Below are 15672 nucleotides of genomic sequence, written 5' to 3' on the forward strand. Positions count from 1 at the left end.
GGACCGAATCGCAACACAGATTTGAGTGCCTCATTTTGGTGCCACACGCCTTCACTAGCTAACGTTACACTCGCTCTGAGGACTCGGTCAGTGACTGCAGGTACCGTTAGCAAGCCGGCTAAAGTTAAACTCAGCCCAAAGTTTAGCACGAATGGGAGGTTTCATTCAGCCAGGATTAGGTGCCTCGTTGTGCACTAGCGCCCTCCGCTGGTCGATCAGGAGCCCGTGGTCTGCTTGTTGAGCTGCAGCGTGGTAAGAAGCGGGGGCTGGCACCACGTGCTTCAGAGGAGGGGGGGCACATGCTCGTCTGCGCTCTGCTGAATCCACTGTGGCAGTGAGCTGAGACGAATACATTTGGTCTTTCTCAACTGGGGGAGAAAGCATAAAAAACTAAAATAACAGTTTGATTTGCCAACATGTTTCACCAGTAAAGTGGCCTTTTAAACCCCACAGTATTACCCTTAGAAATACATCAGGATGGGAGATCTGAGTCAAAGCTGAGAGGCAGCTGTTGGTGCTCCAGCCCGGAGGGTGGTCTTACAGGCGTCACTGTTGGGTCGCACCCTGGCTAACGGCCGTTTCTCCGCTCTTCCACAGAGAGGGGAGTCCTGACGGCGGCGCAGAGTTCTTCTAACCCCCTGTGGAGCGGAACCGCCATGCGTTTGCACAGTCTACCGCGGAACCCAGTTTCCGCCGGGCGTCCACGGCAACTTTCGCCACGGCAACCCCTTGTGTGCCCCGCCCCCCCAACTCCTACCTACAAGCCCCCTAACAAGGAGATAGAGAACTGGAGATGTAGTGAGACAGAGAGGTGAAGAGATGGAAAGGCAGAATGGGAGGAGGGGACATATCCTTACGTGCCAAACCCCAAAATGCTATTTTTTTAGTTTCTCCTTGCTGCTCAAAAGCCTGCTGAGGGCCGAGGTTGGGAGACGGGCCTGCTGAATCTGTAACAACACCAGTGCCTGTCTGAGCTCCGAGTGGGTGCATGTGGGCAGGACTCCTCCACACTGAAGAGACGCCACTGACAGGGCCGGCTGCCACAAGCAGAGAACGCCCAAAATACGGCGGGGGAATGACGGCGATGAGGGAACTCCAGATGAAGGGGAGGAGGACTCATCCCGTTATCTCCCAGAAACGAATCTCGACCAGGTTTCTGCTTGTTCTCTGAGTGGCTGAAGAGCAGCCTGCCAGGCTTTTTCCCGCCTTCTCTGCTTTGAGCAGGCTCTGTTACATGAACTCGCTCCTGCAGAGTGCTGTGGGATCTTCAGATGCGGCCGCTTACGGGCAGTAGGTCTGCGGCTAGACATGGCATTAATGCAGTAATTATGCAGTTCAGTAATGTTGCAGAGGTCAGGCCTGTTCTTTTCCACTTTCTCCAATCATGAAATGGAAAGCTATTGGATTTTATTACCCAAAAGACTGTTCTCAATACAGTCTTAGTTGGATTTAATTACCTAAAAGACTGTTCTCAATACGGTCTTAGTTGGATTTAATTACCTAAAAGTGGTGCATTTGTAAGTAATTATGGTCCATTAAGAGACTATAATGCAAATTGTGAACATCTGTTCCTTTGGAATGTTTCAGGTTTTCAATAGTTGGTGATTTGGCAAATGACAATCAAGAAATAGATTATCATTTTTTAAATAAAGACCTTTTACTGACAAAATATTCACAATGAAATTAATAGATTTATATATATTTATTAATAGAAAATATGATATTAATAGGAGGATAGCTTACAGGTGGCTATTCTGAGAAACTCTCCCTAACCTTTTCATGCTGGTGCCAAATCTGGCCAATTCTTACCCATTAAAGGGGTGTTCTATTTCAGGCTATCTAACTCCAGAATTGAGAATCACAGAGACTTGGCTTAAATGAAGCAAGGCACTTTTTACATTTACGAGCAGAAATGAAGAGTCACAAATGCAATTATCTGAGCGATGCAAAAATGATGTTGTTCTCCTTTAGTTTTTAAATACTGAGAGATCACACATGTACAGCATAGCATGTCCTGAATTATAAACTCCTTGAGAGCAAGTATGCAAAATCTGAGGGTGACATGCAAAACAACTAAAGATATAATAAGCAAAGAGTAAGCAATGTACCCTAGTGTTCCTTAGTGTCTCCAAATCTATCTAAAATGTCTAAATTGTGCATTGCTGTAAATCATAACCTCATATATTTCACTACAAATAAACTTTTTTGACTCATGAAACTTACCTTTGCATTATTTTAGAATGATAATGAGAATATCTTCATCAGTACAGAGTTGTAAGATGTTTAGGGGTCTAAAAACCCATCCAAAACTTTTGCAAAAAATGATTTTCATCCATTATGACAGGTTTGAAACATTGATATGACATTGAAAAATGATGTGAAAAAACATTGTGATGCACAGTGGTACACATACCTAAATATGTAATCATTCACTCCAGTATGTTTTTTGTACACTACAATATGTAATATTTTGTTGCATGGGGATGAGACAGCATTTTACAGATGTCATATCACTTAAAGGGATATTTTACATTCATCGAGCACATATCAGCACACAGTACATTTTAATGAGTATATTCTATACCATTTCCATCCCATACTAACAGCTAGGGCTCTTAGTTAGCCCCCAATACAAATGTGGAGTTTGCATGTGTCCACGTGGATTTCCTCCCACAGTCCAAAGACATGCTGGTAGGTTAATTGGGAACTCTAAATTGCCCATAAGTGTGACTGTGAGAGTCATTGGTGAGTGAATGGTGTGTGTGCCCTGCGATGGATTGGTGCCCTGTCCAGGGTCTGTTCCTGCCTCTCGCCCAATGCACACTGGGATAGGCTCCAGCACCCCCAGCGACCCTGCCCAGGATAAGTGGGTATAGATAATGGATGGATGGATTATTAGGAAAGGCTAACATTTGTCTGTTACAACCAATGCAAATATAACAATATCAAAAACATAAATAACAGAAATGTTACAAGCAGTAATTCAGACATGTTCACATACTGTATATCCTAGTTAGACTGAATACTTCCTGTCCTTCTGATCCACCCCCAGAGGATTTGCTTTAGCCATGCTGATCAGTCAGCAAAATTAGTAAAATATTGTGAAAAGACCAATTATGTCTCAACGAGTGCTCGTATATAAATGCGTAATGTCACTTGAATGCACAATGCTGTGCTGAAGCAACCACTCCTGCAGATACACGGGGCTCTCGCGCTTTTTAATAAAATTAAAATGAAGCATGCCATATACCGTTCAAAAGTTTGTACTGTCCTCTACACGATAAAAGATGTATCAATCAGAACAAACTGAAAGTTACAACGGTGTAAAATATGAGTGTAAAACATCCACTTCTGTGTATGACACTAAATTTAGACTGCAGGTCAATATGAAGTGATTCACACACAAATTTATTTTAACAAGTTATTTTTTATGATTTATTAAATATGTATACTACATCACAGGAACAGCAGCATTAACAGGGACAGAACATAATGACAATGTGACAATGACGAAAAATCAGCACTGACAGAATATCAGTGCTAAAACGAAAAGCATATAAAATTAAGTAGCATTCCAAATAATTACACTTAAAAGCAAGCCTCTGACACCATATTAAAGTGACGGTTAATCCCAACAGCATTCTGTGAAAGCAACACTAATAAACATAATTGGTTTTACTGTTGCTAAATAGTAACCCAGGAGCCAGTGACTTGCAGGGCACTGTACATCGGATTCCAGAGCACAGAAATCAAGTCAAACCAGTCAAAGGGAAGTTCAATCAAGACATGTTGATGCAAAGGGCGAATTTCTCCTGGAGAGCAGTTTCCCCAGCATATAACACCCCCCATGGCTCTATCAGGGGATATATACACTACTGCTTGAAAGTTTGTGAACCCTGAAGGGATGGTCATTATTTTTGTATAAAATGTTTAAATAAACTTATAAAATCTTTATTTAAACCCCAATTTGTAATGAAGTTTTTCCAAATAAAGGACGCAAACAAAAAAAACCAAAACAATATATTATTTTAATTGTTTATATAACAAAAGCATTTTGTTTAACAAAAACGCAAATTTCATGCGTGTAAAATTATGTGAACCCCTTAATAGTCAGTCAATAGCATGTGGCACCTCCATTAGCTGTGATAACTTGGAGTAATGGTCTCCTGTAGCCACTAATCAGTGTCTGACATCTGTTTTGAAGAATTTTTGCCCACTCCTCCTTATAGAACTCTGCCAATTGAGTGAGTTTTGAGGGGTGTCTGGTATGAACTGCCAGCATCAGGTCCTGCCACAGCATCTCAGTTGAATTTAGGTCAGGACTTTGACTTGGTCAATCCAAAACTAAAAATCTTCTTTCTCCTGAGCCATTCTGTGGTAGATGTGCTTGAATGCTTTGGGTCGTTGTCTTGTATGAAGACACATTTTCAGCCCAGCTTTAGCTCCTTGGCTGATGGCAAGACGTTCTGTTCAAGAATCTCCTGGTATGCCTCAGAATTCATGGTTTCGTTAATGATGTGGAGTCGTCCAGGTTCAGAGGAGGAAAAGCAGCCCCAGAGTCTGACGTTCCTACTACCATGCTTGACTGTTGGGATAAGGTTCTTTTGGTGGTAGGCAGTGCCAAGTTTTCACCAAACATAACGATTATTATTGTGACCTGTGTCATCTGTCCAGAGAATCGACTTCCAGAAACCTTCAGTTTTGTCTAGGTGGCCTCTGGCAAAGTTTAAACGGGAAGTTTTGTTCCTTTTTGACAGCAGAGGCTTCTTCCATCCCATCCCATTTTGATTCAGTGTTCTTCTTATTGTTGAAACATGTGCAGTTATCTGAGATGCCGCAAGGGAGGTCCGCAGATCTCTAGATGTTATGTTTGGGTTGGCTTTTACCTGATTCATTATTTTTATTGTGGCTTTTGGGGATATTTTAGAAGGGCATCCACTTCTAGTCCGAGGTGCTGTCATGTTAAATGCTCTCCATTTGTAAATGCTTTGCCTCACAGTGGACTGATGGAGCTCAAATCTTTTTGAGATGATTTTATAGCCTTCCCCAGACTGATGTGCTCTCATTGCCTTCTTCCTGAGACTCCTCTGAGATCTTTCCTCTCGGCATGGTGTGTGTTGCATTCAGATGTATGGGTTACACCAAACTGACTAAGTTTATTACCTCTATTCATCAGAGTTCCACCCAAACATTTTCCTGAAGACCTTTCCTTTGATTGGATCATTTGATACACAATTATTTACCTACCGGATTCTACTTGATGCAACCAATCAATTTAGGGTTCACTTATTTTTGCACTAATTCCTTTTTCATTTTGTTTTTCTACTACACTCATGATTTCCTCTCAACCAAAATATGGAATTGGTAAATATAAACCTGTTATGTCAGATAAAAAAAGACTGGTTCTGATTAAATAAAGATTTCATGGTAAAAACAAAAAAAATCTATAATTGCACAAGGGGTTCACATACTTTCAAGCAGCACTGTATAGTATACAGGAAATACCCAATAGAGGCCAGAGAAGAGAGTCTCTTTATCTCGAGGCACCAATAGCAGAATGCCAGCCAATGGCAACCCCTTTGTATTCTGGCAACCCCTAATGCCAGAATACAAAGCCAATGAAGTCTCACTATCTGGCAATCTGTAACTGGGATGGCAAGTATGCTATCCCGCCAAGTTACGCCTTTGCGAGGTATGCCCCATACCTATACAGCACTGGGAGTTTGGCACTTTTCAGGGTTCCCCACAGAAATAACCACAACAGCCATGGACACTCTTAAAAACATAAAATTCTAGATATTCTGACCCCATTTCAACAAACAAAATTCATAAACAACTTCACATGTCCACACAATAAAGCCCCAGACTAAGGGGATTTTGCATTTTCTCCTTCTTCTTCCACTTCTTCTTCTCATTATTTTTCCTGCCGCCTATCCCACTAACAAAATGTCTCCCCATTGGACATTTTACCGACACCAGCCAATCCATCACCTGCATGAGCCAATCAAAAACTCGCATACACATGCAAAATACCCATACCTTTTTACTCTGAAACATTTCCAGTCTACACAGCTAGTCCGTTTGTGGCTTAGTCGTAACTTTCACTGTCCACAGATCATGAAATTGCCAGTTCAAGTCCAGCCAGAAGCATGTTTCTTCGACCTGCTTTTACCCTCACTAATAATTGTCTGCTACTTCTCAATTATTGCTTTTGCACCATATCTACCCGCCGTTCACCGAACGTATACACTGCATTATGGCGTACCGTCTGCACGTTCGGTTATTAACCAACTACAATATTGCTAAGCCATATGGATTCAACGGGAGCTCTTCTGTGCTTCCTGGCCTGTGTTCTTCTTTAAAACCACGGACAAGTTTGCCAATGATATTTCAGGCATTGCATAGCTATGTCATGGTGGTGCACTAACAAAGTCACAGACTGGTAAACCTCCGGTTGATGGATTGAATCCTGCCTTGCCCTCAGGCAGATATTTTCTTCTTTTACACTAACGTTTTCTTACGCTTTTATATTTCCTTTACCAGAAGTCACTCACGGCCACCCATATCCATTTCATGACGGCAAATGTATTCATTTTATTAAAAAGTTACACCAGTTCACCACTCTGCCATTTCTACTAACTATATTTCTTCACTTGGCTACCGTACAAAACCTTATCAGCAAATGCCACGTTTCTACATTCATGTTACCTCACCCTGTTCTCTATCTAGCCACATATAAACAATTACTACGTATGTATGTTCTGCAACTCCCCATTAACCCTTTGATGCACAACATGGGTCATAAATGACCCGTATTCATTTCCTATGTTATTTCATGCATGGGTGAGTGTTTCTTTGCTATATCTTTGAAATAAATATACTTCATCATTTAATATTCCAAGTATTCATTAAATATCTTGTTTTTGATTACCACAAATCATTATTTTTATTTTTCCTTTCTTACTTTATGAACATAGTTTTTGTATTTCTACATCAAATTTACACACATGGGTCAAAAATGACCCACATGTATTCACTATGGAATTTGATATAAACTTTTGATATTTGTAAATGTTTGCAATTAGGAACATATTTACTGCAGACAACTATTCACCTGCCACACATTTCACAATTCAACACGGCTGCTTTTGCACATCTAAGTCATGTAAGTCTTATTTTACAATTGTTTTACCTATTTTAAGAAAATATTTGATATCTTATGAAAGATAACTGTGCATAATATTTCAACATTAGGTTAAGGTTACCTTGACCTTGACATCCATTACTAGTGAGAAAGATAAATATTATAAAAAATATATAAATCCAATACTATTAGCTAGCTAGCTGTTGACATATTCTATTCTGGCTAGCTAACGTTAGCTAGGTCAACAAAATAAAACTCGAAATATAACAGTATATTGATGTGCATTTGAAAACATTCTTGTGCTTTTGATTTTCTTTATCCAGAGTGTTAGTATGGCTGGTCCCAGTCATTCCAGATTTACCAGATTTACTGCTAAAATGGTCATAGAGACGCTGCATGAAGAACAGGATGAGGAAGATGAAGAGGCAATTCTTGGTCCTGATTCTGAGTCTGAAATCTCTGATGATGACCTAGACTTTGTGCCACAGGGTCAAGCTGGAGTTATGGGTGTGTCTTGGAATCCAGCTCTCCTAAATGAAGAAGACTCCTGTGATGACATAGAAGACTCGTCTGATGAGTCCTCTGAAGAGGAAACTCAGACCCAGTCTAATAGATTGAGTAAAAAGGGGTCTTACTGGAATGAGCATCCCCCCACTCAGGGCAGAACAAGAAGCCATAACATCCTGAGGAGCTGCCCAGGACCTGCACCCGGTTCAACAGCTGTTTCACCGAAAGATGCCTGGGATATGTCCATCAGTGACATAGCTCAGAATTTGGATTCAGTGGCAACATGACCATGGTGAGCTATGTGCCGAAGAAGGGAAAGGCTGTTGTCCTCCTGAGCACCATGCATGATGACAAAGCAGTGGATGACAACAGTGTCAACAGTAGGCAGCTCTAATTCTATGGGCTTGCTGATTCTTTTCTCAATCAAGGCTTGTTGGATGGCCGTTAAATCCGTGAGTACATACACTGGCCATATTTCACCTGCATTTCTGTTGCGTTTACACTTACGCCACCACACCGTTTGTCACAGCCACTGTTTTACATATATAGCAAACTGAAACTGCTAAACAGTACACGCTCATCAGACTGTACAAATTCACACAAGGATAGCCATAATCCACAACCCTTTCTTGCAGGGTCACTTTGCATTTCTCACTCTCATAATAAAACGTTTTGCAAAAAGAAATGATATCTCATAAAAAACACGTTTTTCAACGTACAAAAATGCCAAGTTACTCAAAAGTATTAATATCAAAATGACGCCAAGTTAAGGTACTACAGACAATATAGGCTATCTTGCCTTACCGAAATTACATAAGATGTATTTCAAAGCAATGCTACCCAATATTTCCTCAATTCTTTCAAGTCACTTAAAGGCCTTTTTTTGACAAATCATTGTTAATAATTATGTTGATGTATACATCAAGTTGGAAACTCAGTTGATTATCCATTGAGTAGACATGTTATTACAAATAAACTGCAGCTGTTTGCACTGAATAAAAATTTCATCTTTTAATTCTGGCAATGACCTGTCGTATGAAACTTCTAGACACAACTCAGAAAGGTCTATAAAATCTGCCAGGCATCAATACAAGGACACGTTAGTGACTCAAAGAGAAAAAATAATTAATCCTCTGCATTTGACTCATTCTAACTACTTTTAGTGGGCAGCCACAGTTCAGTGGCCTTGGCCAAGGGCAATGGCAGGAGTTTACTGAACCTGACATACATGTCTTTGGCGTGGGAGGAAACCAGATTACCCAGAGGAAACCAGCACGGATACGGGAACATGCTAGCTCCATGCAGAGAGGACATGAACACCCACCCCCCCCTTTTGAATGTGGAAAGTGCAAGCTCCATGGAAAATCAGCTCCTGTTTTTATCCTATTTTTTAATGACAGACACAGATATGATGAAAAACATACAAACAACAAATGGCAAGTAACCTTACAAATTGATTTAAAAAGAAAACTAACAGTCAACGATTGGAGATGCACCTATCAAAACGTACATAACTAAATGGACTGCATTTATATAGCGCTTTTATCCAAAGCGCTTTACAATTGATGCCTCTCATTCGCCAGAGCGGTTAGGGGTCAGGTGTCTTGCTCAAGGACACTTCGACATGCCCAGGGCGGGGTTTGAACCGGCAACCCTCCGACTGCCAGACAATCGGTCTTACCTCCTGAGCTATGTCGCTTACACCCAAATTTACAAACAAAAATAGACTATTAAGAATAGAGATAACAGATAGCCTCGTGATAACAGAAACTACTCGCCAAAAACATTGTGTGATTGTGTCAGGGACACTGAGGGAGACAGATGGTTTATTTTTATTATCTTCTGTCCATCGTCATATTGTGCATCTTGAAAAAAGAACATTTCTAACAGTGACGCGGATGTTCGCTACACTCAAACAGGATTATTTGTGGGTTTAGCCTACAGATGGTACCAATATATTGGAACAATTTAAGTCCCAAACGAAATTGTAGAACATGCAAGGGATGTTTTTCTTTTCTGGGTAACTAATTGACTACAATAAATGAATGCAACCAATGAAAATAAAAAGACTTGCTTGAACCAATAAAAAAGTAAATAAAAAATAAAAAATGAAAAATAAATAAATAAATAAAGGGTCAAAAGAGAAAGTGAAACTGTTTCAAACTCAAACGTCATTTTGAACACGGAGGACAAAGAGGATGCAGTAAAAACGGAATAAAACTGGATAAAAGAACGGAGTAAGTAGTCTGTTTTGGAGTGGGATGGGGGAGAATAGAAGCTAGATGAGAATGGGTAATGGCAAATGGTAAATGGACTGCATTTACATAGCGCTTTTATCCAAAGCGCTTTACAATTGATGCCTCTCATTCGCCAGAGCAGTTAGGGGTTAGGTGTCTTGCTCAAGGACACTTCGACACGTCCAGGGCGTGGTTTTAACCGACAACCCTCCGACTGCCAGACAATCGGTCTTACCTCTTGAGCTATGTCGTGATAATTTTACCTATTTGGATATGACGGAAGTTACAGGCCTGTCGTCGGCTACATTATGACATCTACTACTGTAACAAAAACAGACCGAACATTTTAACTGCGCGGATTGTGAAGTAAAAATGTTATTTTTGCTCTGTATTCACAGTTTGTATTAAGACACATTAAGTTGATGTCTGCCTTGTTAAAGTCGGTGGTCGGTAGTTAATTCACGTAGCCTATGGAGCTTTCATAGCTGGTCTTCTATTATTTGAAACGAGACATTAGCATGCTAAAATGTGCTTAAAATTCGTTTACATATTTGCTACCCAACTCTGATTCATATGCAAAGCGAACAGGATTCCCACCTGCAGATAAGCCTATCAAAATGCCTTATAAACCTTACAAACACTAAAAGTGCATCTCCGAAATAACACACAACGGAGCAGGACAGCAGGGTACACAAGTTGCGACCTAGGCAGCTCTAATTCTATGGGCTTGCTGATTCTTTTCTCAATCAAGGCTCGTTGGATGGCCGAACTGATAAGAACTGCGGTTATAGTTGCATTAAGACGCCGTTTCTTGTGAACCACAAGGTGGCAGCATGTAGCTGTGCATGTAGGTCTACTTAAAAGCACGAAAGCGTCTGATTTCAAAGCCATCACGTCACACCGAATTTACGTTTTGCCTGAGTTGGATTGAAGTTGAAATTAAGATACAACATAAATTGCACTGCAGCGATTTCGAACCGAATTACAACTACTTAGAAACGGAAACACATGATACAATGACTTTTTTTTTAGATAAAATTGGGCTACTTAATAAAAAATTATGATCTACTTTCATGAATTATTGATTTGGGTTTTTGGATGTTTTCCAAGATTTCTCACGAGCATGTTCGTGTATGTTAGGGGGGTTGTTTACGGGTAAATGTGCGGTCGAAACACTGACTGGAAGCATGGGTAGTTAACGTTGTCAAATGCTACATGAAACGCAACAACAGGGATATCAATCGGCTATAAATTGTCACTAGCATATCGTATACGCCTACAAGCAAAATACATGCATCTCAGATACTGACTTTATAGGGGTCACAAGTATTGGCACCCTTAAAGATTGTTAAAAATAAAATCTAACAGAGTGAAGTTTACACCACCATGTATATAAGACATTAAGCTGAGCTCAAGCCTAAGGAACTGTGTTGAACTGTGTAGAACTGTGTAGGACGGAGTGTAGCACAGTGGGTAAGGAACTAGACTTGTAACCGAAAGGTCTCCGGTTCGATTCCCGGGGAGGACACTCCTCGAGCAAGGTACTTAACCGAAATTGCTTCAGTATATATCCAGCTGTATAAATGGATACAATGTAAAATGCTATGTGTAAGCACTCTGTAAGAGTGTCTAAATGCCTGTAATGTAATGTCCTCGACCATGGCTTGCTGCTTCACTGGAGTATAAAACTGAGGCAACATGCTTACAAAATCAATTTTTCATATTAAGCAACAAACTCACAAATGAAGAAAATGAAGGTTGTTGACCTTCAAAAATAAGGAAATGGGTCAAAAACTAAACAAAGAAATATGCGACTTACTACTGTGAGACGAAATATGAATAATTTCAAAACCCCGGGAGTAGTGTTAAACCTGCCCAGTAGGTGGCGCTAGTGGCTAGTGGCTCTTAGCCAATGCACAGTGAGGTAGGTGGTTCAGGGAGCAAAGAAATATCCAGTGGCCACAGTTGGAGAATTACAGAACTTGGTTGCATCGGGGGTCACCAAGTTTCTATTAACTGCTACATTAGATGCTCCAAAATTAGATGCTACCTCCATGCCAAAAGGCTATGTGGAATGGCTTCAGGAAAATGGTTTTACTGGGAGTAATTGACAGTTTCAAGAATCTAAATTGTCTCCTTTGTCTCATCTACTGTGGTCCTGAGAGACAACATTAGAGCTCTTTGGCCAAGCATAGCTGTTATTTCATTTGTGGCCTTTCTGTTAGCTTGAACTAGTCTGCCCATTCTCCTCTGATTGTCTCTGTGTCTATAATACATAATGGTCTTTAAATGTCATAAATTTGGATGTGAGATTACATGTTCTTGGACCTGGTGGTCTTTCCGGAGTAAAACATTTAGTGTGTATTTTTTAAAATTGTTGTTATAATAAGTAAAACTGTACTTATATATCATTATTCATAACATATTGTTTTCATTGTTTTTTATTTTATTTAGTTTGTATTTTTATACATTTTTATTACTATATATATTATAACACAAAAAATATAGAAAAAAATGTCATTTTGAATCTGTTTTCCCCTGGGTCTCAGGAAGATAAAGATTAGTTGCTGATATCATTTTAAAATGCTCCCAAACTGCAGACCGCTCTCTGTTCCTGGCTGGTTCCATCTCTGCACGATGTCTCGGATTCTTAGAGCAGTCACTGTGACTCACTAGCTCACGACTGACACAAACTGCTTGCTCTAGCCACGGAACCTGCGCCAAAGCTTTGCTTCCTTTGAGTCAGTTACCAAAGTGGTCACATGGTTGTGTGTACTGAATGAAGCTTCAGACGTCATTGATCACGTGTTTATGGCAGAAACTAATCAAGCCTCGGCACACTGTTTCTAGTGCACTCTGGTGTTTTTCTGGACACACGCTCGCAAGCTTCATATCAAGGGTAACACCACTCCTTTTGAGATGTTTGTATAGTACATGTTCAGGGCCCATTTAAATTCTGCATTACTTCCAGTCAAGACTACGCTATATTGTGTGTGTGTGTGTCTCTGTGTGTCCAAGCGAGTGTTCAGTGTGTGCTCATGTTGTGTGTTTGCAGGCTAATTTGGGTTGGAAGCCACTTGTGGTCCAGTCTGGTCTGATGTGTTCCTGTCTCCTTAGTTAGGGGGCGCTGTTTCTAAAACGAATCTCTCAGAGGAGCCAAAGACCAAAGGAAGAACCCTCAGCAGTGAGAGGAAGAGGTACAAATGCATGAATCAGATATTTAATGTGATATGAGTTAGAGCTGCAGTAAGAGGATGAGTTTAACTGGAAGCTCTGTCTCCATGTGCTGTGAGTTAGAGCTGCAGTAAGAGGATGAGTTTAACTGGAAGCTCTGTCTCCATGTTTTGTTCACAGTGTCCAGGTAGAAAGAGCAGGGTCACCTGTACCCAGCTGTGTGTCTCTGAAGAGTGATCGTTCAATGGATCCTCCAAACAATTTCAGAGGAGAGTTCACAGGTGATCAAAGGTAATTAAACAGGCTTAAATTGACACTACTATTTAACCCCTTAAGCCCAAACATTTAAGACGGCGATTTCCCCCTGGTTTGCACCACACATTTTAAAACAGTTCAACTTCGCATTTCTGACATCTGCTTCCCTCGTAGCTTAGTGGGTACTACCTTTGCCTTACCAAAAATGACCCTGCGACGACAAGGGTTTGAATACAACACAAATCGCCCATTTTTCCAAAAAGCACAAAACTAAATGCGGTTAGAAAGTTAACTAATGATTCAATGCTTGTTGGAGTTTAGTGTGTCTATGGCCCAGGGAAAGAAACTGTTCTTAAGTCTGGTGGTCCGTGCTTTGATGGTCCTGTAGCGCCTGCCAGAGTGCAACAGGTCAAACAGGTGGTGTCCAGAACGAGAGGAGTCCTTTAGAATGTTTTTGGCTCTGCCGAGGCAGCGGGAGCTGGAGATGTCTTCCAGAGAGGGCAGAGGGCAGCTGATGATCTTCTGTGCAGTGTTGATGACCCTCTGAAGAGCTCTCCTGTCTGCTGCTGAGCAGCGGGCGTACCACACTGAGATACAGTACACCAGCACACTCTCGATGGAGGAACGGTAGAAGGCCACCAGCAGCTTTTCTCCCAGCCTGTTTTTCCTGAGCACTCTCAGGAAGTGTAGTTGCTGCTGTGCCTTCTTTACAACCGCAGTGGTGTTTGCAGACCCGGAGAGGTCCCCAGATATGTGGGTTCCTAGAAATTTGAAGGTGGGAGCCCTTTCCACACAGTCCCCGTTGATGTAGAGTGGGGCAGGGTCTGCTCTGTGCTTCCTGAAGCCAATGATGAGTTCCTTTGTTTTTGTGGTGTTCAGCATCAGGTTGTTTGCTGAACACCAACTCGTCTCCTCCTGAGATAAGTCCGACTACAGTGGTGTCACCCGTGAATTTGATGATGGTGTTGGTGGGGTGGGTTGGAGTGCAGTCATAGCTGTATAGAGCATAGAGTAGTGGACTCAGCACACAACCTTGTGGAGAGCCGGTGCTGAGCGTGAGGGTGGAGGAGAGGTGGGGGCCAAGTTGAACTATTTGTGGGCGGTTAGTGAGGAAGTCCTTTATCCAAGTGCAAAGGTGGGAAGGGGGAGGTCTAAGTCAGACAGTTTGGCGACTAGTATGTCCGGAATGATTGTATTGAATGCTGAGCGAAAGTCCATGAAGAGCATCCTTACGTAGCTCCCCCGGTGTTCTAAGTGACTCAGTGCGGTGTGAAGAGCTATGGCGATGGCGTCTTCCGTGGACCTGTATGCTCTGTAAGCAAACTGATGTGGGTCGAAGGTGGGAGGGAGGCTGGCTTTGATGTGCTGTGAGACTAGTCTCTCAAAACACTTCATGACTACCGATGTGAGTGCGATCGGTCTGTAGTCGTTAAAACTGACGATAGCTGGCTTTTTGGGAACAGGGATGATGATGGCTGACTTTAGGCAGGTTGGGATGATTGATTGTGTTAGGGAAAGATTAAAGACCTTAGTGAAGGACCCCTGAGAAGACCCCTGCTTTACATTTGGTAACGTTACCGTACTTATCCGTAGCTAGCCAGCTAGCTGGTAAAATAAATCCGCTTGTCGTAACTTTTCCAGTTATCATTCAGTTAAATTTGCGGTAATCTTTACTGACCGAAGCAGGAAAATAAAACAGCGATCTACCTCATTCAAGATTCACGCATCTCCACATGCACTCCTGCCCTGTTCTCATCCCTACTTCTTAACTAAGGTAGGCTACTGCAGCTAATTTTAACCCTGCAACGCCACATTTATAAATTCCATTTAGCTAGTCCTATACATCCTCTACCATCATACAAATAATTAGTAGGTCTGTCGTGTGCAGTAAAACACTTCCTTTTCAAATATGACACACACTTTCATTTATTTGACATTCCTGGTAAAGGAAAATGTTAGTACACATACAGACGCGTTGTGATTCGGTCCGTTAGGCTAATGTTACCGGTCGTATACAAACTGCTGTAAGATCATTCATGCCGGGTATGTCCAGTTTCTTCAACTCAGAAACGGCTCACATTCACCGCTGCCGCTGTACTGATAACTGCTGTTTCTTAATTTAGACCCTGGTTCCTGCGGTGGAAACGCACTGAGTTCCTCAAAAGGTTCCTAGTTCTTGGGGAAAGTTCCTGCGGTGGAAACGCGGCTATAGATTTCTGTACTGACAGAAAGCTTGTAATTACCACTTGAAAATTATGCAACAGTGAGTTTCTTGAGTAAAAACAGTTGATTTGTAGTGAAATACGTGAATTTGTTGTGAGTGGAGTCCCATGACATTCTTCCATATGAGTTGAA

The 15672-nt window shown here is 41.4% G+C and overlaps 1 protein-coding gene across 1 annotated transcript in view; it reads left to right on the plus strand.

Moving 5' to 3' along the window:
• Positions 1-15672, plus strand: part of LOC135242400 (protein NLRC3-like) — a 1894071-nt gene that overhangs the window by 1376178 nt on the left and 502221 nt on the right. Inside the window, exon 34 of the mRNA XM_064313443.1 lies at positions 13243-13353. Within this exon, the coding sequence (XP_064169513.1) occupies positions 13243-13353 (111 nt within the window). The remainder of the gene's footprint in view (positions 1-13242; positions 13354-15672) is intronic.

This window comes from Anguilla rostrata, chromosome 16 (genome assembly GCF_018555375.3).
Source record: "Anguilla rostrata isolate EN2019 chromosome 16, ASM1855537v3, whole genome shotgun sequence".
Lineage (NCBI taxonomy): Eukaryota > Metazoa > Chordata > Actinopteri > Anguilliformes > Anguillidae > Anguilla > Anguilla rostrata.